This window comes from Pholis gunnellus (assembly GCF_910591455.1).
Source record: "Pholis gunnellus genome assembly, chromosome: 5".
NCBI classification, from domain to species: Eukaryota; Metazoa; Chordata; class Actinopteri; order Perciformes; family Pholidae; genus Pholis; species Pholis gunnellus.
The window spans coordinates 5,729,499-5,753,929 of NC_136531.1; the positions used below are offsets into that span (position 1 = coordinate 5,729,499).

General features: G+C 44.2%; 2 protein-coding genes across 5 annotated transcripts; one reads left to right on the forward strand and one right to left on the reverse strand.

Annotated features, from left to right (window-relative positions):
* Positions 1-331: 331 nt before the first annotated feature.
* On the reverse strand, positions 332-11,359 carry iqce (IQ motif containing E). Of its 3 annotated transcripts, XM_079159053.1 has the most exons (22): positions 10,973-11,359; positions 10,511-10,552; positions 10,381-10,426; positions 10,130-10,294; positions 8,805-8,906; positions 8,536-8,606; positions 8,094-8,207; positions 7,958-8,008; positions 7,805-7,875; positions 7,650-7,722; positions 7,465-7,505; positions 6,982-7,133; positions 6,119-6,174; positions 5,759-5,988; positions 5,480-5,587; positions 4,776-5,034; positions 4,577-4,663; positions 3,610-3,737; positions 3,425-3,516; positions 1,699-1,776; positions 1,254-1,381; positions 332-1,189 (listed from the first exon to the last, which is right to left on the reverse strand). In XM_079159053.1, exons 1-21 carry the CDS (start codon positions 11,042-11,044, stop codon positions 1,263-1,265), a joined length of 2,157 nt encoding a protein of 718 aa, XP_079015179.1. In that variant the 5' UTR covers positions 11,045-11,359; the 3' UTR covers positions 332-1,189; positions 1,254-1,262. The 3 variants fall into 3 exon arrangements, with proteins under 3 accessions (XP_079015179.1, XP_079015180.1, XP_079015178.1); XM_079159054.1 differs by having other exon boundaries at positions 332-1,381; positions 10,130-10,279; XM_079159052.1 differs by having other exon boundaries at positions 332-1,381.
* A 4,998-nt stretch (positions 11,360-16,357) lies between these two features.
* LOC306695523 (fascin-like) lies at positions 16,358-22,029 on the forward strand (the record flags this gene model as incomplete). Of its 2 annotated transcripts, XR_013767078.1 has the most annotated exons (6): positions 16,358-17,192; positions 19,082-19,238; positions 19,360-19,481; positions 19,772-19,942; positions 20,763-21,030; positions 21,261-22,029. XR_013767078.1 is itself a non-coding variant. In XM_079158782.1 (5 exons), 5 exons carry the CDS (start codon positions 16,358-16,360, stop codon positions 20,966-20,968), a joined length of 1,491 nt encoding a protein of 496 aa, XP_079014908.1. In that variant the 3' UTR covers positions 20,969-22,029. The 2 variants fall into 2 exon arrangements, 1 of the variants encoding a protein (XP_079014908.1); XM_079158782.1 differs by having other exon boundaries at positions 20,763-22,029.
* Between the last annotated feature and the right edge of the window lie 2,402 nt (positions 22,030-24,431).

The window sequence follows — 24,431 nt, forward strand, 5'->3', positions numbered from 1 at the left end:
TGTTTATAGCTTGGTATTGGTACTTTCATTGTCAGCTCTCTCAATACTGATGCATTAATGTGCACACAGCATTTTACTGTCGTAGCAGTTATTTTAAACAACTATCATGTGATTTTTATGATGAATCTTAATCTAAAAAACTAACTAGTAACTGAAGTTGTCAAATAAATGATGTCAGTGCAGTGGAGTAGATGTATAAAAAATAAAATAATAGTAGAAATACTGAAGTACAGTACAAGTACCTCAAAATTGTAAAGAGCCAAAGTAAGTATACTTTAATATTTCCACTGCTTTCTGATAAAAAACACACACAGATGAGGTTTCATTATAAAAACAGGATTTTTATTGAAAGTCTCAGAAATTAAGTTACACACATCACGTGGGGGGAACTGCACTCATCCGTGGATCATTTGTCTATTATAGAGCACACACATTACTCCCTGTGTATCCTCCACTGTACCGTGTGTTTAGTATTGCAGCAGAATGATCTATAATTTATTCACAGTTTGACTCAATAGTGCATCAGTTCAGAGAAGCGTCCCTCGATCATACCTCACAATCAGCCATCCTTTTATGAAGCGCACACGATAGATGAGCGCAACGCCGTCTGTGTGTCTACGAAGCAGGCAAGTCAAAATATGATCGGTTCATTATTTAAAGCCTGTGAACTCCAGAGAGATCTAAAGTGGTGTGTCAGGTCATTTTAAGAGAAATTATTGCATTTATTACCGTAATTTGAATTATAATAACCATGTACTAGGCACTTCGGCACAAATGATAAACCACAAGATCTTCAAATCAAATGAGATATCCACTTCATGTTTATGCAAGTGCTTTCTCCTGCACTAAAAGAGGATGTCCTATTGCCTCACTTCAACACTGGGATGCACTGAAGTATATGCAGAGTGTCAGAGTGAGGCGTTTATGTGCCTCGTAACGTCATGTCATAAACCTGCATCCAACCTCCCAGAATACTCTGGTTATTATTACTATGGAGAGAAAATGATGTCCTGACTAATATTGGAATATCCCAGCTATCGTTTGCAGGTTCAGTGAGAACCCAAACCATGAGGATTTAGTACTGTGTGACTGTGCAAGTCTCCGACATACAGGCTCTGAGTAGAAACACAGACAGAAGTTCTTCCTGCACACACTCTCTCTCTCTCTCTCTCTCTCTCTCTCCCTCACCCTCACACACACACACACACACACACACACACACACACACAAAAACAGAAACACACACACACAACCCAGAAGGTCTATAAGATTAAGACTTCTCTGCTTCTCAGAGGACGTGACGGAGATACGATGATGTCGTCGGAGTCGTCGGAATCAACGGCTCCACCAGACTCAGCTGTGCACCGAAGCTCCGTTTGGTCTGCAGGAGACCAAATCAATATCAGTTGAATAATTAATCAACTGGGATTAATTCATTGCTTTGAACCTAATCAGCTCTAAAAAAAAAATGACAGAAAGTGCAATCAATAGGTTGTTTTCAACATCAATATTTATGATTTTATAAAGATGTGGCTCTCATTTCAGCAGATTTTCCTCCAGCAAACATTTTCATGACAACAAAGCTGAAAAATCAACTTCGGTTCAATACGTAGAAAACTGTGACCCGAAGATAGTGTGTGCTTTTAACAGTCATAACACAAAAATGATGTGTGTGTGTGTGTGTGTGTCCCCTCTAACCTGTTGGTGGTGTCACCCTGGAGGAGTGAGTGCTAGAGACAAGCCAGGGGTCTTCTTCTTCTCCCTGCTTTCCACCATCTTTATGGGGGGGGGGGGCACCATGGCAGCAAAACAACAGATACAAAGCAATTCAGACACATGCAAGATTGCATGTTCATAACCAAAAGGGCAACAAAAACCGAGGACCCTCTGTCTGCTTAAGCCTTGAGCAATGAGATCAGGTGCGCAAGCTAAAACTGGTGCAGTCCAAAACCTCTCAGTAAACATCAAATGCAGCGGCAGTCTTGTAAAAAAAAAACGCTGACACAGCAGCTCTGCTCGATGCACCCGTCTCATGTCGACCTATAAGACAGTCAGGGAGATGGAGGAGGGAGCGATGGGGAAGCTGGTGGAGGTCTAACAAGGTCAGTCAGGTTAGGGCCGGTCCATGCGGAGAAAATCAACTGTCACAATATTTTCTACTTCCGTATCGGTACTGCGGCGATATCGTAGGGTTGACTATTGGTACAATATTTACCCAATGACATTTTTGATAAATAAATCAACATTTACAACAATTCTGAAATACTCCAATATCCAAAACAACCTATCTGATCTCATATCACGACAGCGATAGATTAAGACAGGGATCTTGAACAGAGGGAACTTCTTTCAGGGTCATGTGAGGTAATGACATCACTGGTCCACAGGCCTGCTGAGTGTCAGTGTTTGACGGGGAGGCTGTGAAAGCTCTGCCTGGCGCAGAGGAGACAGGCACCGGGGGAATTAGATCAGTGTGCCGGCAAGATCCATTTTGACTTGTGAGGTTGAGAGCAGGGGAGACGCCACGGTGCTGCGCAACCCGACAAACATCCCGTCTGAACCCCCGACTGACACGCCTGAGTGTTGCTGGTGCGTTTCCCGTCTAAGTAAAATTACTTCTACGTATCCGGCAGAAAGAAGACACAACGCACGAGTCACGCTGAAGTGTTGATCATGACGGCAAGGGGAAACTCACACATATACAAAAACCACAGGAGCATTATCCACAGCGCAGCTTGTGTGTGCTATAAACGCAACTGTAATAATATGTGTTTGAAGTGTCATGTTTGAAGTGTCATGTACTGCATATTTAGGGCAAGTAACAAGAAATGATTTAAAGGTCCCGGATTGTAAAAAGTGAGTCTTTTTTTAATTATAAAGCAGGTATGAGCGCTATATAAATACTGTGAAAGTATTCAAACGCTCAATCCCTGGAGAAACACACACGGCCAATATAGAGACACGGGATGTCAGTACGGTTGTGACGTCACTATACAATATGTAAACCAATACACCGTGCGTGTCCCAGATTATTTGTATTTGTAGTTTATTCATAGCGTATGTAAATCACATCAGCTGACAGGAAGTAAACATGGAACCTAGCTGTGGCCGAGCAATGCAAATCCGTTGAAACGCGCCGAAACAGAGCGTTTCATGACAGAGGGTGAATACAGATGTATTAAAAAATGTAAACGTGTTCAAGTATGAACCTGGAAATGAGCACCATACGTCTCCTTTAAGCTGTGTTTAATACGAGCTTTGGTGAAGATAGATTTATAGAATGAGGACGATGGGGGAGCGGGGAAGGGATTTTTATATCTGTATTAAAACTTCTTCTTTGTTTCCAGCTACTGTTTTCCCACTGCGTTTGTTTCATAAACATAGAATAAAGAATTGATCCCAAAGAAGTATGTGTGAACCTCACCTGTTGTGCTGGGTGTGTGTGTTGAGCGAGCTCTTCGTGGCATCAGCGTGGGCACGTTGTTTCCCATTGGAGAAGGCTCAGAGAACCCTGAACTAAACACACACACACACACACAAATAAAGCACTGCATGTTTGACTGGATCTGTTCTCTCCACATTTTTTTCCTCTTAAAAAACGTGAGTCACCTCTCTGTTGCCCGGCTACAGCGAGCCAGGTGTCCCCTGAATGCGGACTGTACCGTCATCAAGGCAACCACGTCACACTCTCCGTCTGCGGAGGATGCAGCACCACGGCGGTGTGTTGCCTCTAAGGCCTGAAAACAGGAGTTGAGGACGATAGGGAGCAAAAAAAGAGAAAGAAATATGGAGTTCAGTAAGGAAGGGTGAGGGAGGTTCAGTGGGGGGAGACAGAGGCAGAGCTGCTTTTCAGAGCCATCTAGTGGTAATGTGATTAAACTGCAACTCTGATTTACTTCAGCACAGATGTGTCCGTGATGACATCTAGTTGTATTGCCCCAGGCTCAGACAAATGCACACATGATCGTTTATTATTTAGCCTTCATTTCATCCTTCTTTACTCTCAGGGTTTGAGTAAGTTAGTGCGGTGACACTGCGTCCTGTGACGCACATCGAGAAGCGTCAACTGCTGCTCCACTTGACTTGACTCTGTTACGAGGGACAGTGGGTTCTCTCCCGTCACAGCTCAGATCACCTCATTATTAAAGCGTCACTAGAATGTATAAGTGTCATCCTGATTGGCCACACTGTAATTTAACCATGTTGGTCTATTCTCAATCTCTGCACACAACATTGTCTGTCCCTCCTAAATTGCTCTTCAGGAAGTTGCTTCCATTTTTTCCATCGAGGGTCTAAGTCTCTCCTTAGGGTGCCGTACGCCGTACAGACTGTAAAGCCCCGAGAGGCTAATTTGTGATTTGCGACATTGAGCTGTAGAGCTGAAATGGACTTGACTACTTCACTTAATACCAATTCACAACAAGGCTGACTATAGTGCAAACTGTCGTGCAATATTGTGAGTCTAAACCTAGAATTACATCCTGGTAATTCACTGAAACTATTGTTTTCCGTTATTACAGTGGCCAGACGTGTGGAAGTGACAGTATGGAAGTGTGTGTGTGTGCGTAGGTGAAACCTTGTTCTGTGTTTCTTTCAGCAGGTCCTTTAGCTGCGACTCTCTGAGGAGATGAGCTCTCAACGCTGACTGCAGCATCACAATGTCCTGAAGATAGAATGCAGAGAGTTGGAGAGATAAGAAAAAAAGAGAAATCTGGGATTAAGTGTGATTTTATTTATATATAACTTCTTTTACATAATCGTGGTGTGTTGCGTACCCGGTTTCTGTGCTCCCTCCAGTTTGTCTGGATAACCGACGCTGATTTCTCCCTTTCTTTCTTCTCTTCCTCTCCTCCCCCCTCCTTCTCCTCTCGTCCCTGAGTGTCCCTCTCGTCTCCCTCCTCTGGACCTGCTCCAGCCTGAGGGTCCTCGTGGTCCTCTGGCGGTGCGGCAGAGAGAGAGGAGGGATCAGCTTGTGCAGGTTTACTTCGGTCTTCCAGAGTTTGGATCCTCACCCACAACTGATCCAACTCCTGTCTGGAAAACAAACAGACACACACACACACATAAAAGACACGCAAACCAGTGATGTAATGCAACGTGAATCCATTTAACAGAGTAGGTAAGCTGCATCTGTAAACAACTCCTCTTTATGATTTAATGTCTTTATAGTATTGATCTGACCATCGAGCACACTGCTGTTATATATTTAGATATTCTCTGCATATAGACAATCCTCCAGTGGATCTCTACAGTGATGCCAACTGTGTTTGCTGGGACGTTTTTGAAGTTACTCCAAAGCATCTGTGTGACAGAGGCATCGGCCGTCGGTGATAGTTCTCTTAAATTCCACCACACATACAAAGACGGCTTTTGATTTTAAAAGCAAGCAGCAGCTCACAAATCTCACTATAGCGGAGATATCGAGAGTATGGCATGTTGAGACGCCTCATTTAAATCATATCACTGTCACGACACATACTTATGCTGCAGCCTCTCTTTGTCCCGCTCATTTGTCTGCTCAGCTTTCCATCGTTCTGTCTCCGTCTCCGATTCTTGTCTTTCTGTCCTCGAGTGTCTCAGCTCATCACTGAGAAACACAAACACAACACAGACTCAAGGACTAAACACTTTATGAACTCTACTCGTAGGCTGGTGTGTTCTCCCTCTGGTTTTTATGACGGATTAAGATTATTATGGCTTGTAAAGATGTTTACATATCATTTAATATACATAAAAACTCAGGCTGCTGCTCACTCACTCTTTACTTGACAGCCTCTCTTGAAGCTCCACCCTCTCCTTCTCCAATTGGCCGAGGCGCTCTCTCAGACCAGAAGGCTCCTCCCCTTCCTCCGTCATCGTTCCCACGGAGACCACTGCCTCTGTTGCCATGGTAAACCCAGGAATCTCCGCGGGCGAGGCCTGGGCCTCCCGATCCAATCGGCCGCCGTGCTTTGCCGACTGGGCGTGTCCTCTGCCGTCCTCCAGCCTCTGATAGGACGAGAGAGGAGGCGGCCTGTGATGAAGCAGCTATGTGTGTCACAGGTGACTCCACGTGTTCACACAGACAACTAGTCACAGACAACTAGTCACAGACAACTCAGTCAGAGCTTTGTCTCACCTTCTCCACCTCCAACAGCCTTCTCAACAGTCTCAGTTTACTCCACTCTCTGTAACCTTCGACACACAGACACACACACACACATTAATTAAAGTCCCAGTGAAACTTCAGCCCCTGTGAAATGAAGTATCTGAGCGGTGTTCAGTTACCAGAGGGATTTAAAATCAAATCCATCGCATTTTATTGGGTTGCTAAAAAAGATGGCGGGTTAAGTAGCTTGATATGGAGCTACAGAGGACTGTGGTTGCAGATTGATTGATGGATGGATGTCATGATATTATTGGCTGAAATACTAGATTACATAAGCACAACTCATATCTTATTTTACAGGAGGGAAAGATGCATGAATTATGATAAAAAATAAAAAAAATGTTTTGCATATATTGTTAATTAGGTGTATAATATTACATGGGGTGGGATCTAGAAGACTGTTATAAGACTTTGAAAATGCTAATTAACTTGATATTTATCTACTTTTGTTTGTAGGATGGTTGATCATTAGTTAGACATGATGTCATAGTTGATGTCTCGTTACATAACAACCAAAAATGGAAAGATTTTGGTGCATATTTGGTTACAAAACAAAATAAAACAGAATTAAAACATAAATGACCAATAGTTGGTACTATATTGTTTGGGGATTATATTATGATTTGATATACTATCAGACAATATAAATATATCAAACAAAAAGAGATTTATAGAAAGGTAGTTATTAGGTTATTGATGCCAATCAATGAGCAGGACTACTTTATGGCAACATCTGATTTACAGGAATGTTTCCTCAAAGTCATGTACTGATTGTATGCATATTGCCCCTCCCTATATAGGCTGTCTGTGTGGTTTAGAGTGTGAGAAAAGACCTTTGATTCCTCCTGCAGGACTGCCGGTGTCGAGCTCCTCTCGGAGCGCCGTGTTCTCCTGCTGGAGCTGCTTCAGGTTCTCTGACAGACGATGAACCGCGGAGCTCAAAACCTTCTGCTGCCTCTGGGAGCATTTGCTCTCCGCTCGACTACTGCAGAAACAAAGAGAGAGGAGAGGTTTTCATGATCCAATGCAGGGATGGCAGCTTTTTTAAACCCTATACGTTGACTGATCTGTAAGGCCATCCTTTAAATCCAGGATTAAAAGACTCTGACTACCAGTTGTGTCTCAGAAAAGGCTGCTAACAAGTGGCTAAAATACATCATCATCCCTGCAGAACTCTATCCAGAGCGGTATAAACAGGTTTGTTGAGGGTCACCGTATGGGGGGGGGTAGAACCGCATGTTGTTACAACTCTATGACACGACTTGTCCTCTAGCACAAATAAACAAGAGCACAGAACTTGATGAGCAGATGCAAACCTTTTCTCTGCAGCTTCTAGAAGCATCCTCAGCCTCTGGATCTGAAAGACGATCGCACAAACACACACTTTACTAGTTAGGCGAAGGGTTTCCGTTTTTTGATTGTTTCGGGTGTTCAGATAATATGCCAACAGATTGTTTTAAGTTTAACATTTAGGTGGGAGAGGGAGAGGGAGACATGTTACCTCGTCAAAGTAGGTTTCTACTGTGATCTTCAGCTCCTCCAGGTTGGTGGTCCTCAGCTCGCTTTGTAGTTTACTGGAGACAAAGAAAAGAGGATAACCTGAATATTATGCGGCTTCACTAATGAACTCGTGCAGAGGCGGGAGAGTGTTTTCACCTCAGTGCGTTTTCTTTCTCTCTACACTGCTGCTCCAGCTTCAGGATTCTCTGCTTCAGCCCATTGAGAACCTTGATGGATAGAATCAAGTTTACTAAATCTGTGTGAAGCCAATCCTACAAATCGTCTCATCGACAGACTGGACGTACTCACCACACTGCCTTCTTTCTTCTTATCCACCAAACTACGAGTATATTCAGATCCCTACAGGAAAATGTTTAAACAATGTTTTTTTTTAAATGCATTTGTTGTTCAAAAGACAAAAATAATAACAATTTAGAGATCATACTTTAGTGGGATCCAACAGCTCTTCTATCTGTTTCTCTCGTTTAGCGTTATCTTCCTCCAGGCGGCGTAGCTTGGCTTTCATTTGCTGGTTGTCGGACTTCTGTGCCTGGAGACTCTGCAGAGAACAGCACAAGTGATTAATCACACAACGAGGAAGGCAGAAGAGGAATACGCATATGGAAAATCCTGAGCTGTCAAATCTAGATGGACTTTTAATCTGTGTGGAATAAAAAAAAAAAAATGTCTTCTGCAGAGGAATACAAGTTACAGAACAGCACACTGGAGCCTTGCTCAAGGCCGCTTCAGCAGACATCGTGTTATAAAGAAGAAGAATCCTCCAACTCGCTGCTGCTGACGCACAACGTGTTCTAACGGTGTATTTTTCTTTTTGTCCTGAATGCAACGTTAATTCACAGGCAAGCTGTCATTTTGTAACTCTTTACCTTCTTGAGTCGAATAATCTCATCGTACATGTCCTCCTTCTCTCTGTAGTCACCTGTGCCGACGGTGAAGCCTGCGAGCGCAGAGGGACAAATGTGGAGATGGTTTAATAAAAACACCCACACTCTGACCTTACAGTCATGTAACAGCTGGTGGTGTCCCTCACCACCCAGGCTGTGTTCTGGTGCCGTCTCCTCTCCTCGGCCAACTCCGCTGACCCCCCGACTTTTTTTGTCTTTCTCTACTTTCTTCCACCTCCACATTGTCTCACCGTTGGATCCGGAGAGGAGATGTTTGTGTTTCCTCATGCTCAAGGTCTGCTTGAGAAGCTCGGGCGTGACATCACACTCTGACCTCAGTGTCTGGGACGCATCTGGAGAAGAGGGAGACAGAGAGAGGTTCACGGTATTTCACAAGACGAGTCAGTGCATCGAACACCATCTGAGAACACTTTGTAGTTCGAGCACTTAAACTCCAGCAACCCATTGTTTTTATATCACAAGGGGTCAAATGACAATGCAATAAAGCACAGACATGATGAAGGGGAGACGTCATAGAGAATCTGCAATCCAACAAAACACTGATAATCAAACTGGGATGTTTCTATTATTTTGTCCAACCCATTTATATCAGTGAGGGTAGGTTAAATAACAGAAACACATCTTCAGCAGCACCACAAACTACATCCTCAAAATGATAGTGACACTTTCAATCAATAAATCAATTCACTGAAAAAATGTTAGACTCAATGTTTCTCATGTTGTTGTTATTCTGCCCCCAAGTGGCCAAAAAATAAATAAATGTATGCAGATTTAAAGGTGCAGTGTGTAGGATTTGGCGGCATCAAGCGGCGAGGTTGCAGACTGCAACCAACTGAAACTTCTCCTGTGTGCTCAGTGTGTCAGAGGACGACACAAAAACACTACCGGCCCTACGCAGAGGCAGTGTTTGGTTTGTCCATTCTGGGCTACCGTAGAAACATGGCGGACAGGCCGGCTCCCTGTGTAGATATATAAACGGCTCATTCTAAGGTAACGAAAACGCAATAATCCTCATGTTCAGGAGATTATGCACCAAAGAAAACATTCTTATTTTAATATTCCATTCCTGATAGATCTCCCTAAAGGCTACACACTGTACCTTTAAGGTTTAGAACTCCGGTGATGAGAAATGAAGCCAACGCAGAAGCGACAAAAGCTGAATATACATATTTACTCTGTGCCCATATTTGTACTAGCCCAGAGTTTTAGGCTGTGTTGTCACCGACAAGATGGAGACAGCCGGAGTCACAAACTTTGAGGATCACAACGACTACGACCATAGTTTATACAGTCTACGGTATAGCACTGGTTTCATGAGGAAAGATCCTGCCGAATGGAATATTGCTGTAACACGTGCAGGGTTGCTTATCATCAGCTTTCCAACGACATCAGTGCAGAGCAAAGTCAGCAAACCAGCTGAACTAACTTGAGTCTCTCCCTTCTCCCTCTACCCATCTCTCTTTCCATGTGAGCCCCACCGTCCCTCCTGAGGAGAGACACTGTGTGCAGAGTTTACTTGTGTGTGTGCGCATGTGTGTGTTTGTGTGGTAACTACCGTGGCCGTTGCTGAGGGATGTGAGGCGAGCTGAGCCACTCCCCCCAAGAGTGTCCCCTCTGGTGTCCCCAAGGGAGGCCCTCGGCAGTCTCCAGGCCGCCACCGCTGCTCTCCTGGGGTTCACACTCATACTGGAGAGGTACGGAGACCCTACACATACACACGCTGCACATAAACAATCATGGAAGTTGGAAAGCGGGGTTTGTGACGGTATCCAACTGTCGCCACAGAGCAGCTGAGCGGGTTCTTACTTGGAGACGGAGGAGGCTTGCTGGAGGATCTCTTCCTTCTTTTTATCTGTTAATAAACAAAAACAAGGTGTTAAAGCACGTCAATCAAACGCTGATTAAATTCATGACAATAAAAAGTTCATTTGTTTACCTTTTCCAAAATATCGGCAGAGAAAGAGAAGCTATCCTCGCCCTAGGTTGGACACAGGAGTGAGGCAGAGGGAGAGGAGAGAGGAAACATCAATCCATAATAATAGTTTCTGCTTATAATGTTCAACATCTGTTTAGTTTGTGGGTCACATTTACTCTCATACACCAGTGCTTCTTAAACCTGGGTGCTTGGAGTTATGATTATAGGGACAAAACATAAATAAAACATAAATAAATATTATATTTTATTTACTATTTTCTTGTGAAATACTGAATACTTTCACCTCTAAAGGGATTGGTTGAAACACTCTCAACACAGAGGCATTACAAGTCGACATCACTTCAATTTAAGGAGTCACAAGCCCAAAAGTGTGGGCAACAACTGCCATAAACTGTTGTGTTGTGTTTGTGTTTCAGGCTCAAGACACAAGTGTCGTAAATGGCACAACTACAGAGGACTCACCAGCTCCTCGTAGTCTTCATCAGTCTGAACATCACTCGCCTCCAGAGACATCTTAGCGGTGGCACTGAACATAGCTGGGAAGCTAAACTTTCTCCGTTACGTTAATCCTCTCATTTCTTTCAGGTTGCCTCTCTCTCGCTAACGTTAGTAGTAAAAAAAAAACACGGGGCAACAAAAGAGACGTTAGCTGAACCACAACACGGATGTTCGTCCCACGTTAACGCCGCGGACTCTGCGCGTGACGACCCGTTGATGCGGTGATGGACACTTGTTGACCGTATCTTCCTGAAATCCGTTAAAACGTAGTTTTCTTCCCTTGCGGGGGGTCACTGTTTGCACATCGGTGTTGCGGATTGAGTCGTCTAGCAACCAGGCAGCTGGTTATGAGCTGCGTCAAACGAGCTAGAAAAAGTCAGATGTGTACCGGAAACTACGCGACTCGGCCTTCAAAACAAAAGTATAACGGGATTTTAAAAAATGGCACACTAAAGAAATTAGGTTTAGCACGAAATATTTATAATAAACGATATATTTCGGATCACGTATATTTTTAGACAGGGCACATAATTGTAATATTCTTAAGAAAATGGCAACACGTTTTTTAATAAAATGCTTATTTTGAAATTTGAAACTAGTTGTACATTTTGAGCTTTGTGTAGCTTGATGGAGTTAATAACTGAAACCACAGCCCAGGGCTGGATGTCAATAGTGTTCCTCTCCCTCCTTGCTTCTGACTCATTTCCTCACGTTGCACATTGGTGAAGAGGTTCATAAAGGTGGGACTTAAAGTGATTTCCTCCAGTAACAGGAGAGAAGGAGACTTTTCAGACTGATCCGGTGTTCCCTGTACTGCTTGGAAAATCCCGACCACAGCAACTAAACATGGGACTCCCAGGTTGTACAGTACATAACATTTTACATACACAGAAAATGATTGCACATTAAAAACATATATAAAAATATGTATATGTTATTTTATATATAGTTGACAACGTCTTCACAAAATCAAAGACAATATCCTCACAGTAGCTTTAAAAATGTTATCTTTTTTCCCTTGTTTCTTATTTTTGTACATCTAAATATATTCTGAAATATACACAAAACGCTTGATCTGATTTAACATATTGTGATAGTTATAATAAATGTATTGTATCAGCAAAACTAGGGCATGGAACTTGCTTTCCTTGTTGTTCACTTTCTTCGTTTCTCCATCATTCCATCCTTCTCTTGGTCCCCAGATAGGAAACCGCACCGTAATACAACTAATGAGAAAAAAGAAGTTAACACGGATGCTGCCATCTCTTGACCTATACAGTAGACCAGCCTGGCATAAATAGGAGCTTCCTTTAAATGTAGAAACAGGAGATAATTCAGGTATGTCCGCATTGCTGAATGCATTGGGAATGTACATTATATGTGGATGATTAGCGTGAATTTCTTCCACAAACGTCCATTTCCTCCTTTTGCACTGTTCTTCACACTCTCCTCTTCTTTCTGCGGAGAACACACTGGCCTCTTGTTATTGTATCATATTCTCGTACACACTGTTTGTACAGGTGGTGGACCCCCAGAGCCACACAGCCAGGCAGACCATGCATACTTTTGCTCAGGGCCAACAGACCCATTGCAGATCTAATCTAAGACATACAGTTGTCTGTTTTAAAAGAGTTAAACTGGTTCAACAAAAATATTTTTGGGGAGCCCAGGAGAGTCGACAAGACTACCTCCTGAGTCTGTGAGTCAACAAACACGGTTTCCAGAGAGATCATCTCTGCAGAGACGATGAGAATGTAACACTGAACACGAGTCCACACATACTGAAGAACGGTCACCACATCAGCTGTGTGTGTGAGCAAACAACACGCCAATCAACGCGCGTTGTTGTTGTGTGTGTGTGTGTGTGTGTGTGTGTGTGTGTGTGTGTGTGTACAGTATATAAAGTATGTTTGTGATGCGTTTACAATCTTGCATGTCTGAGCATCAAACTGCAATGCATGTTACCTGGAAGGCCCCACCAGCAGGGATTTAATAAATGGATCTGTAAGATTAATCATAGCCAAAGTAATGATTTTGGTCATTTAAACACAATGTTTCTTTAATTTAGAAGAATGCTGTTATAGAATCAAATAGCACAAAAATGTTCAATATTAGATGTTTTTAAAGACAATTCCAAAGTAGGTATATACTTGTGTTTCTGACCGTTTCTGCAGAAACAACCTCAAGCCTCTTTTCTACTGTTGTTGCTGGTCTCTCCATTGCCCACTACCTGAACTCATGCAGATCAATGTCCTTGTTGTTGTTCTCTGAATGCCCAGACGGGGGCGATGTGTTCTAAACTGAACCAAGGCCATGCTTTTTCCAACTGTCCCTCAAAGGCCCGGACCGGTCCCAGCCGGGTCCTCATCTCGTGTCCACCTACCGGTTCTCCAAGCGGAGGCCGAGTCCTGCTCCCAGACCCCAGTCGAGTTCACACGGTCAGTTCCACTCTCACCCCTTCGCTCTCTTAGACTGATTCCTGCATGTTTTCTCCAGTGGCACCTCCCTCCCATCACATCACATGTTTAGTAAGTATCACGCAGTTCTTCTTCCGCAGATGATCATTTATCCAAACATTGATTCATTAAGACAAAAGTCAGTAAAAAAACATTTACGTTACTTTGACTGGTCAGCTTTTAATACTTACTAATATTTTACAACATGCAGCAAGAGAAAAAACTGAGAAATGAATATTAATATATAAAAAACACAAAAGTATTCAATTAACACTGATTTGAAAGCAAAACCTCAACATGTAATAAGCTAATATTTGGGATTCAAACAATGATTCATTTTCAGTTGATTGACACAAGAACATGCACACACTCCACATGTTCCATGGGCTTTGCAGGACAGAAAATAGCATAAATATCGATATGTAAACATGCAGATTTATGCAAATGTGCATGCTGTGACCTACTCTCGAACCTTCCGGTTCTTCACATTTAGAGTGGCACTTCCACTCACGGAAAACCAGAAAAGCGTGTCATGCTTTTGCAAAGTACACTCAGCAGTATAAGTGAGTTATTTTAGTTGCACTGGTCCGCTAAAGAAAACAGACGGTAACTTATAGGTGAGTAGGATGGACACTACAGGACACAGCAGTCCACTTACATCATTCCACTGACGCAGATTACTTTTTAAAAGGCCGCTGTCTGAAACACTCGAACCAGATATTTAATTACACGGCCAACACAGCCGACATAATCAGATACATGGTTAAAATAAGAAGAGACAAACAAAATGGCTGAACAGGATAACACGGCTTCTCGTGGGGCTTTTGCGTCGCCCTGCTGATATTATTGTATGAGGTGTGAGGGGAAACGATAAGCACGCACACGGTAACAGTCTCTCCAGTATAAATAAAGGCGGATGTGCAGACAGGAGTGATGACAGAGCCCAGGGGAGGAGGACGGAAGAGACAGGCGGGGCTGAGCCGACCAGCGGACGGACGCGGGTGGAGCGAGGTCAGGAAACAACTGAGGCTCTTTAACCCTGATTTATAATTATGTCGTGGACGTCTGATTTCCATGTGCGTCCTCCAAAGCACAATATTTTTTTTCACCACCTGCACGGCTGCAGATACTCATTCAACACAGTCCTTCCAAGTGGAACATTTACATAGGGCTTTTAATGCTGAATTATAGTTTGTGTGTAGCTAATCTATTCAAACCAGAAAAAAAACAGCCGCAGAGCAAAAGTACACAGAAGTAAAAGCAGTGGTGGAAAGTATTTACTCCAGTAGGCTAGTGTGCTTTAGTAGAAATTTGAACAACTTGTACTTTACTTTAGTATTTCCATTTTATACTACTTTATACTTTTACTTCACTACATAACTGTGGGAATTATTGTACTTTTTCTACACTACATTCATCTGACAGCTTTGGTTACTTGGTACTTTGATGAAAATTGTACATAAATAACAGAGAGGTTTATCAAATACATTGCTAAATTCCGAGCATTAAAATAGCAGCAAACAACTAGTTGCTATGTAAAGATAAAGTGGACTGATGTCTACCTGAGCAGAGAATGAAGTCACTCTCCCCCATGTGTGTGTGTTGTAATCTGAGCTTCTCTTGTTTGTGCCCCATCGATTAGCTAACCGTCACCCTGCACTATGCGCTCATACGGCGGTCACAGCTGATAACGCTGTCCCCCCTCAGGTAAACACTGTTGGCTCTGTCAGCACTGCTCCCATTGTTTCAACTGTGCGCTGTTAGCACCGTTAGCTGCAAGCCACCGGCTCAGCCGTCGCCATGTTGAGAGCCGTGTGGAGGCAGTCCCTCCATCACAGATTTGCTCGGAATTTGGAATTTTAGCACCTTTAAAGATTAAACCAGTGGTTCCCAGAAGTAAAATGATTCTACATTTCACAAGTAAAATGTGTGTAACAGAACTTCTCCCTGCTCATGACCCATCCAATTTATCTGGTGACCCTTTGGAGGGGCCCAAACCCCAGATTGAGATCCTACTGGACTAAATAAAACTAGCTTTAACTCAACAACCATAACAGTAAAATGCTGTTTACACAGTGACTTATCAGTATTACATCTAATACTGTCAGGAGCTGCTGCTATAGAACCAGAACGTTTACTTTTGATGCTCATTAAGTAGGCTACATTTAGCTAATAATACCTCTGGACCTTTACTGAGGTGGGACTTTGAATGCGGGACTTGTGGTTGTAACAAAGTATTTTTATAGTGTGGTATATGTGTGTGTGTGTGTGTGTGTTACGTAAATGATCTGAATACTTCGTGAACAGACCTACCTTTGATCAGATAAAGATCATCTCGTTCTAATAAACATTACACCTCAGTGTCATCATAACCGAGCACGCACACACACACACACACACATATGCAGCCCTGAAGAAGACAAACACTGTTCTGTCAGTGGGTGAATGGCTCTATCCATGTGGAACTGAGGATGAGCACATCTCAATTAGAGTGAGGGAAAGTAAGGGGGGAGGACACGGATTAGTAAGTTTGGATGACACTGTGTGGAGTAGTAGGTGAACTGTGGTGGGCTGGTTTATTCCAAAATTGCAGTACATCTCCCTCCAGCTCCTCTGCCTGTAACTTGGGCGTGTGCTGCCGTTAGGAAAAGAAAAGAAAAAAAGCTCCCAGTCTTGAAACAGTGAGGCAGTCTGGATTTGCAGTCAGTGGAGACTCATCATCATCATCATCAGTCAGCAGAGAGCATCTCTCTCTCTCTTTCTCTCTCTGTCCCTCCCTCAGACGCCCCCACATTCTCCCCCTCGCTCTCTCTCTCTCTCTCGCTCTCTCCCTCTCCGTCTCTCTAAAGACGAACATCTCGTCGCCTCTCTCTCTTCTTGACTCACGGCAAACATGTCCGCAAACGGCGCCGACGGGGACCTTCTGCAGATCCCTCTGGGACTCATCAACAGCGAGGGCAAGTATCTGACGGCCGAGACCTTCGGCTTTAAAATCAACGCCTCGGCCAGTAGCCTGAAGAAGAAGCAGACCTGGACCCTGGAGCAGACCGGGGAGGACGGCAGCGCCGTGTTCCTCCGCTCCCACCTGGGCCGCTACCTCGCCACGGACAAAGACGGCAACGTGACCGCGGACAGCGAGACGCGCGACGGCAAAGACTGCCGCTTCGTGGTCACCGCGCACGAGGACGGGCGGTGGTCCCTGCAGTCCGAGCCCTACGGCCGGTACCTCTGCGGCAGCGAGGACCGGATCACCTGCTTCGCGCAGGCTGCCACGCCGGCGGAGAGGTGGAGCGTGCACCTGGCCGTGCACCCGCAGGTCAACTTGTACAGCCTGGCGCGCAAACGCTTCGCCCACCTGAGCGCGCGCGGGGAGCGGCACGAGGTGTCGATAGACCGGGATGTCCCCTGGGGTGTGGACTCGCTCGTGACGCTGGTCTACCGTGACCAGCGCTACCACCTCGAGACCTCCGACAACCGCTTCCTCCGCAATGACGGCAGCCTGTCCACGAACACGGACAAGGACACCGGCTATGTGCTGGAGTTCCGCTCCGGGAAAGTGGCATTCCGCGACTGCAACGGCCGCTACCTGGCGCCTTCGGGCCCAACCGGCACAATGAAGTCTGGGAAAAGCACTCGGCTGGGGAAGGATGAACTGTTTGGCCTGGAGCGCAGCCACGCGCAGGTCGTGCTGACTGCAGGCAACGAGAGAAACGTCTCCACGAGGCAAGGTGAGGCTCTGCGGTCATTCAGAGCCAGATAGAGAGATAAATCCCATTTCACCTCGCAGATAGACTCACCACATAACCGGGCACACAACTGATGCAGCTGTTGCATGATTTTAATGCGTGTCTGTGACAGAGAGAGAGAGACGGGTCTAATTAGAGACTCCTGCTGCTACATTTCTCTCCCACCATGTGTTTTTCATTATCATGCTCTCACTTTCTCCCCCTCACCCCCTCCCTCCTCTCCCCATCCCTCCTTTTTGGCCAGCCTCTGCCTATAGCTTAACATTTTTCTGCAGTAATTCTACCCCTGCATTGTGGCCGCTGGTTCAGGGTCAGCTTCAGTCTGCTGCTATCCCTCATTCTTTATCTCAGAATAGACCGAGAAAATATGGTGTGGAGGTGACAAACGGGATAAAATGGAGGAGAGGCAGAGGAAACGGAGGGAGGTGTGCCTCAGATGGTCCTGGATGTGGATCTTTGTGCAACCTCTTTGTCTTGTCGCCACTCAGTCTCACTCTGGGCTGCCATGCACATGGGACTGATCATTGACAGCCGTTTATAACCATGCAGTCAATGTGCGTGTGTGTGTGTGTGTGTGTGCATTCCAGGAGAGATGGCTTGAAAAAGAAAGATGATCATGTTTGAATGAGGTCAGTGTAGGGCAGTGACTTGTGACTTGTGGACATTACAAAATAAAGGACCACCTGTGCTTCTGAATTTGTAGCCTAATAACTCCGGTAGATTCAGTGTGGGCACAGACACTTTGTTAAAGCCGGAGGTCTTTGTGTCGGGTAAAGGGCCCGTTATTAACCGGTGGCTTGCGCCGACACAGCTTTTCGCTTCAGTGGGTCAAATGACAACCTGCTGTGCAAAAGGTGTCGCTCGTAGTGACGAACCCACGAAGTGTTTTAGCGTCCTGCGGCTCGTTGTTTTGGTCCAATCCCAACGTTTTCCAGAAGCATTGTCTTCGGATGCGGCGGTTTTCAATGTGAGAGCTCTGATGAGCAGCTAAAGAGACAAATACTTCACTCGGGAGTTGGTGTAGACCAAATCAGAGCTTTAAGTGAGTGAATATTGGACTTAGATTCATCAGTTGATCAGAAACGCGACTGCAAAGGGCCGCTAATGTTTCTGTGTATACACGCAGCTAACGTGTCCACCATGTCAGAATGTAAGGTGGTGATATGCAAGTGTTGTGTTTACACAACTAGTGTTCTTACATAACTGAGACCTAGTCTAGTTATGCATGAGCACTCGTGTTTAATGCATAGGCCTACTACGTATTTAAAGTGCAAGGCGTGCCAGTTTTTTTTTTTGTTACCTTCTGCATTTTACCAGGCCAACACTTGAGACTTGAACGGTTTTGCTTCAAAGTCTTTAGGGAGAAACGTCAGTTTGTGTGTTTTTGACTCTCAAGTCTACAGTTTATATATTCACCATTGGAGAAGCAGAGATGTTTGTCCACAGTATCCTCATTGGATCAGAATGCAGTCACCAGACATGTTTGGCAGATTTTATTTGATAACTGCAACTCTTTTTTTGTTGGGTTTTTATTTGGAAAAACTTATATTTATCTGTGTGGCCACACCTTTGACAGCTGGGCAGACAGTTCTTCTCCTTCTCCTTCTTCTTCTTCAGTGGAATTTGCGGCAGACTAAACACACCACAGTTCATTTGTAGACCTCCATCGTGTGATTTATATCCTCATGAGTCCAGATCTAAAATGTTTCAAAGTTTCCCACAGTGAGAATCGATTTTTGGCCAGAGAGTTCAGGGTGTCCTGTCCCTTTAAGAACCTATCTGGGGAACTTCACAAATTAGAGGGAAGGAGAGTTTCAGACAAACCTCCAGAGATGAATGCAATCTGACAACAGACTGCCCGACTTTCCTAGGCATGGACCTGTCAGCCAATCAGGACGAGGAAGGGGACCAGGAAGTCTTCCAGTTGGAGATGAGTCGTGAGGACAGGAAGTGTGCCTTCAGAACCGCTTCTGGGAAATACTGGACTCTGACAGCAAGTGGAGGACTGCAGTGCACTGCCTCCACCAAGTAACCACACACACACACACACACACACACAGTGCATCCTGATGACTATCACACACTTGGGTTCACACGCAGTGAACACACACAGTCTGAATCATTGAGTTTGTTAACGTGTGCGTCACAGGTCGGCTAACAGCTACTTTGAACTGGAGTGGCGTGACGGTCGTGTGTGTGTGCGCGCAGCCAACAACAAATATGTGATCGCTAAGAGGAACGGACATCTAGCTGCTACTGTCGACGGCGCAGGTCAGTGGCGTTTCTGAAATGATGTCATGTAGCCTAGATGTACTTTTTGAGGAAAACATAATGTTTTTAAGTCAAGGCTCAGTACTTCTCATCTAGGATATCTTAGTACTTCGTACTCTTTCCATCGCTAAAAAGGAGAAATAACAAATCCTGTTTACCAAAAGCACCTTCACGTTTAGATTATTTTAGTAAAACATTTTACGCCGATGGGCATGATTATCTTTCCTTCGAGGTGCTTTTTGCGAAACCTATTTCTGTTGGATGCAACCCTGATCAGCTTGTCTCTTCAGGGGAGGCGGAACAGTTCCTGATGAAGCTGATCAACCGTCCGATCATCGTGCTTCGTGGGGAGCACGGTTTCATCGGGGCTCGTAAAGCAGGAATGGCGACTCTGGACTCCAACCGAGCATCGTACGATGTTTTCCAGCTGGAGTTCCACAACGGAGCTTACTCCCTTAAAGGTGGGCAGTTTACAGAGTTGATATCCCATTTCTGCTGGCCGTTTTCCACAACATGGCAACGCTGGTTAAATTAAAGCCCAAAGAGTGGAAAAAACGGGAATATGGCATGTTTTAGCATCCTGATGGCAGAGGTTTTTGATTGTAGAAAAGTGGGAACAGTTTGTCTTTTTTGTTACTAGCACAAGTCAAAAATGTTCAAAATGACGAGTGACATTGTGATTATACAACTTTTTTTGGCATTCATTAGAAGTCATGTTTTTGGCAACCAGGAAAATGTATTGCTCACATATCTGGCTCTTTAGCGGCTAAAGACTCCACTATATTTACCAGCTAGTCGCTATTTGCTGCTGTCTATTGGTGCGGCGGGTTTTGCGCCGCTGCATCTGGAAACAATGCCAACAGAGCTGCGAGACGGAACCAAAAAATAAAAGTCACAAGCTGTAAAACCAAAACAATGAGCTGAAAGATGCTAAAATACTCCATAGAGCTGAGCGGGTGTTATTCTTTGTAGGTTTTGTCAATACCAGCAACGCTTTACCACACGTAGCAATTTGCTCAATTGCTTATATAAAATATGGATTAGTGCAGCTTTAAATTAAAACACTATGTGGAAAATGTATGTAATATACAGTATGTTGTTTTTTTTAAACAATCCAACCAAAAAGTGGAGCGAACTAACTTCTGCGTTCAGCGTGTTCATCAGCATGCATTGCTGCCGGTCAATGCGTCTTTCTTACCACTTAACTTCATCAAATGATTTACATGTGAACCCGTAGTCATCTTTATTATACTTAAGTGTGTGTGTGTGCTGTTTGTCCAGACTCCCAGGGGAAGTATTGGTGTGTTGGAGACGACACGGCGGTGGGGTGCAGCAGCGCTACACCTGTCCAGTTCCTGTTTGAGTTCTGTGACCTCAACAAGATGGCCATCCGCGCTCTGGGGGGGAAGTACCTCAAAGGGGACCATGCTGGAGGGCTGAAGGCCAGCGTCGACTCGCTGGACAGCGCCACCCGCTGGGAATACTGAGACAGAGCACAGCCGGACTTCTCCACTATCTGACACGACGCTTCAAACTATTCATAAATACTGTAGGTAGCTGGGTTTTTCTGCATATGAATGTGTGTGTAATTGTGAATTTGTCTGGATGGATGTGTGGTGGAAATTGAAGCTGATAAACTGGAAGTCCTGGCACCAAAGCACTGCAGGTGTTTTTTTATTTTCCTTTCTCAACCCATATCTTTATACTGGAGTTTTGGATGTACGATGACTTGTCGTTTTAATGAACGAATAACAGTGTGATTATTTCTTTCACTTCCAGTCACATTAACACAAGCCGTACACGACAGACGTCCGGACGATTGCTGTTATTAGTCGTGTGCCTATCCGTGGTAACTACTGGTGTAAGCGAACATATAGAATGCTGTAACTCATAATATCTAGCCTTCTCCTGTTAAATGTCCTGCTGGCTCTTATTGCGCTGCTTTCATCTCCTGCTCTTTTTTTCAAACTATATCAAGCACAAACACACATCAGATAAATGGATGTTAGACTTACATGTTTCTGCTGTAAATAAAGGCCGTCTTTGTCCCTGAATGCTTAAAAAAAAATCATAGTAACCATGGAAACGTTGAGTGCAAAAGTGTGTTGAGGGTGTAAAGAAATAAAATGCGATGTGGCTGGCAGATCTAACATGTTCTTTGCCTGTGTGCTACTAGCTGCACCTCAGATTTCCTTTGTATAGGCGGATGCATCTACAGGAAGTAGTCAAAGGTTTCCCTTAAAGACTGTAATCCACTCCTGAAGGTTTTTGATTATACTGAAGGAGGTAACGAGGCTTCTTGGAGAGAATGATCCTTGCAGCGGGTTAGGACTAGTTACTACACTCTCAAATGCACATAAATATGCAGTCTTATATGCATTAATTCCTTCTGTGACTCAAAGTCTGCACAATAATGTCCCAATTGCAAGAAGTGAAAAGCACAATGTTTGTCTTAGATTGGGTGCTGCTGTTGGTGTGTAAACACAATGAAATGTGTCTGTGCCTTCCATAGAGCACTTCAGTCTTTTTCATGTTCTTACATTTGAAATGAACACAATAAAGATTTTCCTCTTAACAGCAGACGTCTTGATTTTATTGGTCCATTTTCGAAAACATGGATATTCCACAGACCTTCCTGTCAATGTTTTTATTGGATCTACTTTCTACCAAAGAAAACTGTTGGCAGTAATGTGACATGTGGTTGTAGCGATGCTAGCGGCGTGAGTCCTGCAGGAATGAGTCAGTATTTTTGCTCTTCTGGTTCCCTCGTCTCAAAGTCAAAACGTCATCACGCTGACTGGTCCGCCTTTACAGCCTCGTGTTTATACTTGCATTCATGCAGCTGTGGTGTAATTTAGTTTTTTAGCCTCACGTTAGCTTTTTACTTCTGCCGATTGCAGTCGCTTCAAAAATCATCAAATAAAAGTGGTGTAATTTTTGTGAAGATTATCTTGCTGAACAAACTTGTAACTATCATAAACGTTTGTTGGCCACAGAACTTATTTTCTGGAATAATCCGATGGAAAAATGGCTTTTTGTCGAGAGAACCAGTGCGATGCTGAATTCCGGGGTTGGCCTTTTATAGTGGATACTATCGGATGGACTCCCATTGACTTTCATCTTGTTCGGTCAGTCGTGTTCCCCTTCAAGATGAACTGTGAGGACTTTGGTGATCCTCTATCTTTTAACCTAGTGCCACCAGCTAACAAACAAATCTAATTTGGCCTACACTTTGGTTTACGACCAAACCTGCAAATTTACGACACCTTGTGTTTAGCTAACACGCTAAACTTACAACACATTACATGCTAAACATTAGCATGTTAGCATGCAGATGTCAAAATAGAGGCTGTATGTTCTGACTGCAGAGGTTCTTTGAGGGCCAGAAATCTTTCTGTCACTTTGACGACATATCTGATCTTAAATAGCCGGAGTCAAATAAAAAAATATCTTTTATTGCCATTAAATCAAATCAAACAATGAATTGATCCTGCTGTATCTACAGTTTAATATACTGTATTTCATTCCTCTGTGCCGTAGAGCTCTATTACTCCATCATTTAAGCCACACTGGTGCAATGGGTGTCACGTTTCTTCTCCTTAACCCTGAATAGAAAATTAACCATCTAGGCTTTAATTTAGTGACTTGTCTCAGTTTATCCGATCCACAACAGCCATCTTGTGCTGATAAGAAAATCCATTGTCATGATTTCTGCAAATGCTGTTGTATGTGTGTGTGGGAGAGGGATGAAAGCGCCCGCATCTCGTCCCCTTGAGATCTCCCTGATGCCAAAACTGTAGAAGAGAAATGAAGGCGAGGGAGGAGGGAGGTAACCTACTCTACTTTCTCCGTCCCGCTGCAGAGGGACCTCGGCTCTCCTCCTCTTCAAACAGCCATTGTAACTAACGTGTGTCAAACGTAACGTGTGTGCTCTGATACAAATGGACACAGGAACCGACCCGACAGGCATCCTCCGCTCTTCACTGCTGCAGTGGCCCTGCATGTTGCCATGGCAACAAGTAATGGCAGTGGACTGGGCTTGAGGAGGATGAGTATCTGGAGATGCAACACACAGAGATACATCAATAATGTTAATAAACCTTGTGATAATCAAACAATTGGGGCTTTCACATGTGCTCACACTAATACAAGAATACTCCTGACTCTCACGTCCTTTCAGTCAGCCTGTGTTTGTTAGATGTGTGTACATAACGTCTGTAAGAGAACACACATGGCAGGTGTCTTGAAGAGGAAAAAGCTAATACGGCACTCGAGTGGAGGAAGGGTGACAGGCGGAGGAGGAAGACAGGAAATGAACGAGGTGGAAGATGAAAAGAGAAGATGTGCTTATTTCCTCTCGCATTTATGCATGCGAGAGGAAAGTCCTGAGTCAGCCAGGGTTATAAGACTCTTAAAGGGGAACATCGCCTAAATTAAGAATTCCAATATGTTATTATCAAGGCCCTTCACACTATCATGGCCATTTTATACCCAAATGGGCTTCATTCTATTGTAGTGTTCCGAAACAGAGAGTGTATTCTTATACTCAGAACATTCCGCTGGGTGCCCCTCAGTGTCATCTTTGGGGCTGCTAACACAACGTCCTCTATTCTATTGTTGTCAATGTAGACGCATGCTCAAAAGCCAGAGCGACACTGCAGCACAACACATCCTCTTGGGACCATGAATGTTTGTGCCCATTTGTTTGTGTAAAGATATGTGGTAGATTTAGAAATATTTTACTGGATAAGTCGAAACTTTTAGCTTATGGTGGCACAAGATGAAAAGTTAGAGGATCATTGAAGTCAGAGGGCTTCATCCTCTGGGCACCAAGAATGTCCGTTGAAAATATCACGACAGTCCATCGAATAGTTTTAGAAGTTTTTCGAACGTAACTGAAATGGTGGGAGCGGCTGACCGGCCAACATTGTCTGCCCTTGAGCATTAAAG

Bases quoted from the DNA above. Each gene is read 5' to 3' on its own strand.
- iqce (XM_079159053.1), bottom strand. From the start codon at position 11,044: ATGTTCAGTGCCACCGCTAAGATGTCTCTGGAGGCGAGTGATGTTCAG. The intron at 8,009-8,093 runs GTATGATCTCTA...ATTTTCCTGTAG, and splicing joins AGCTGTTGGATCCCACTAAA to GGATCTGAATATACTCGTAG. The intron at 5,035-5,479 runs GTATGTGTCGTG...TTTGTTTTCCAG, and splicing joins AAAGAGAGGCTGCAGCATAA to ACAGGAGTTGGATCAGTTGT.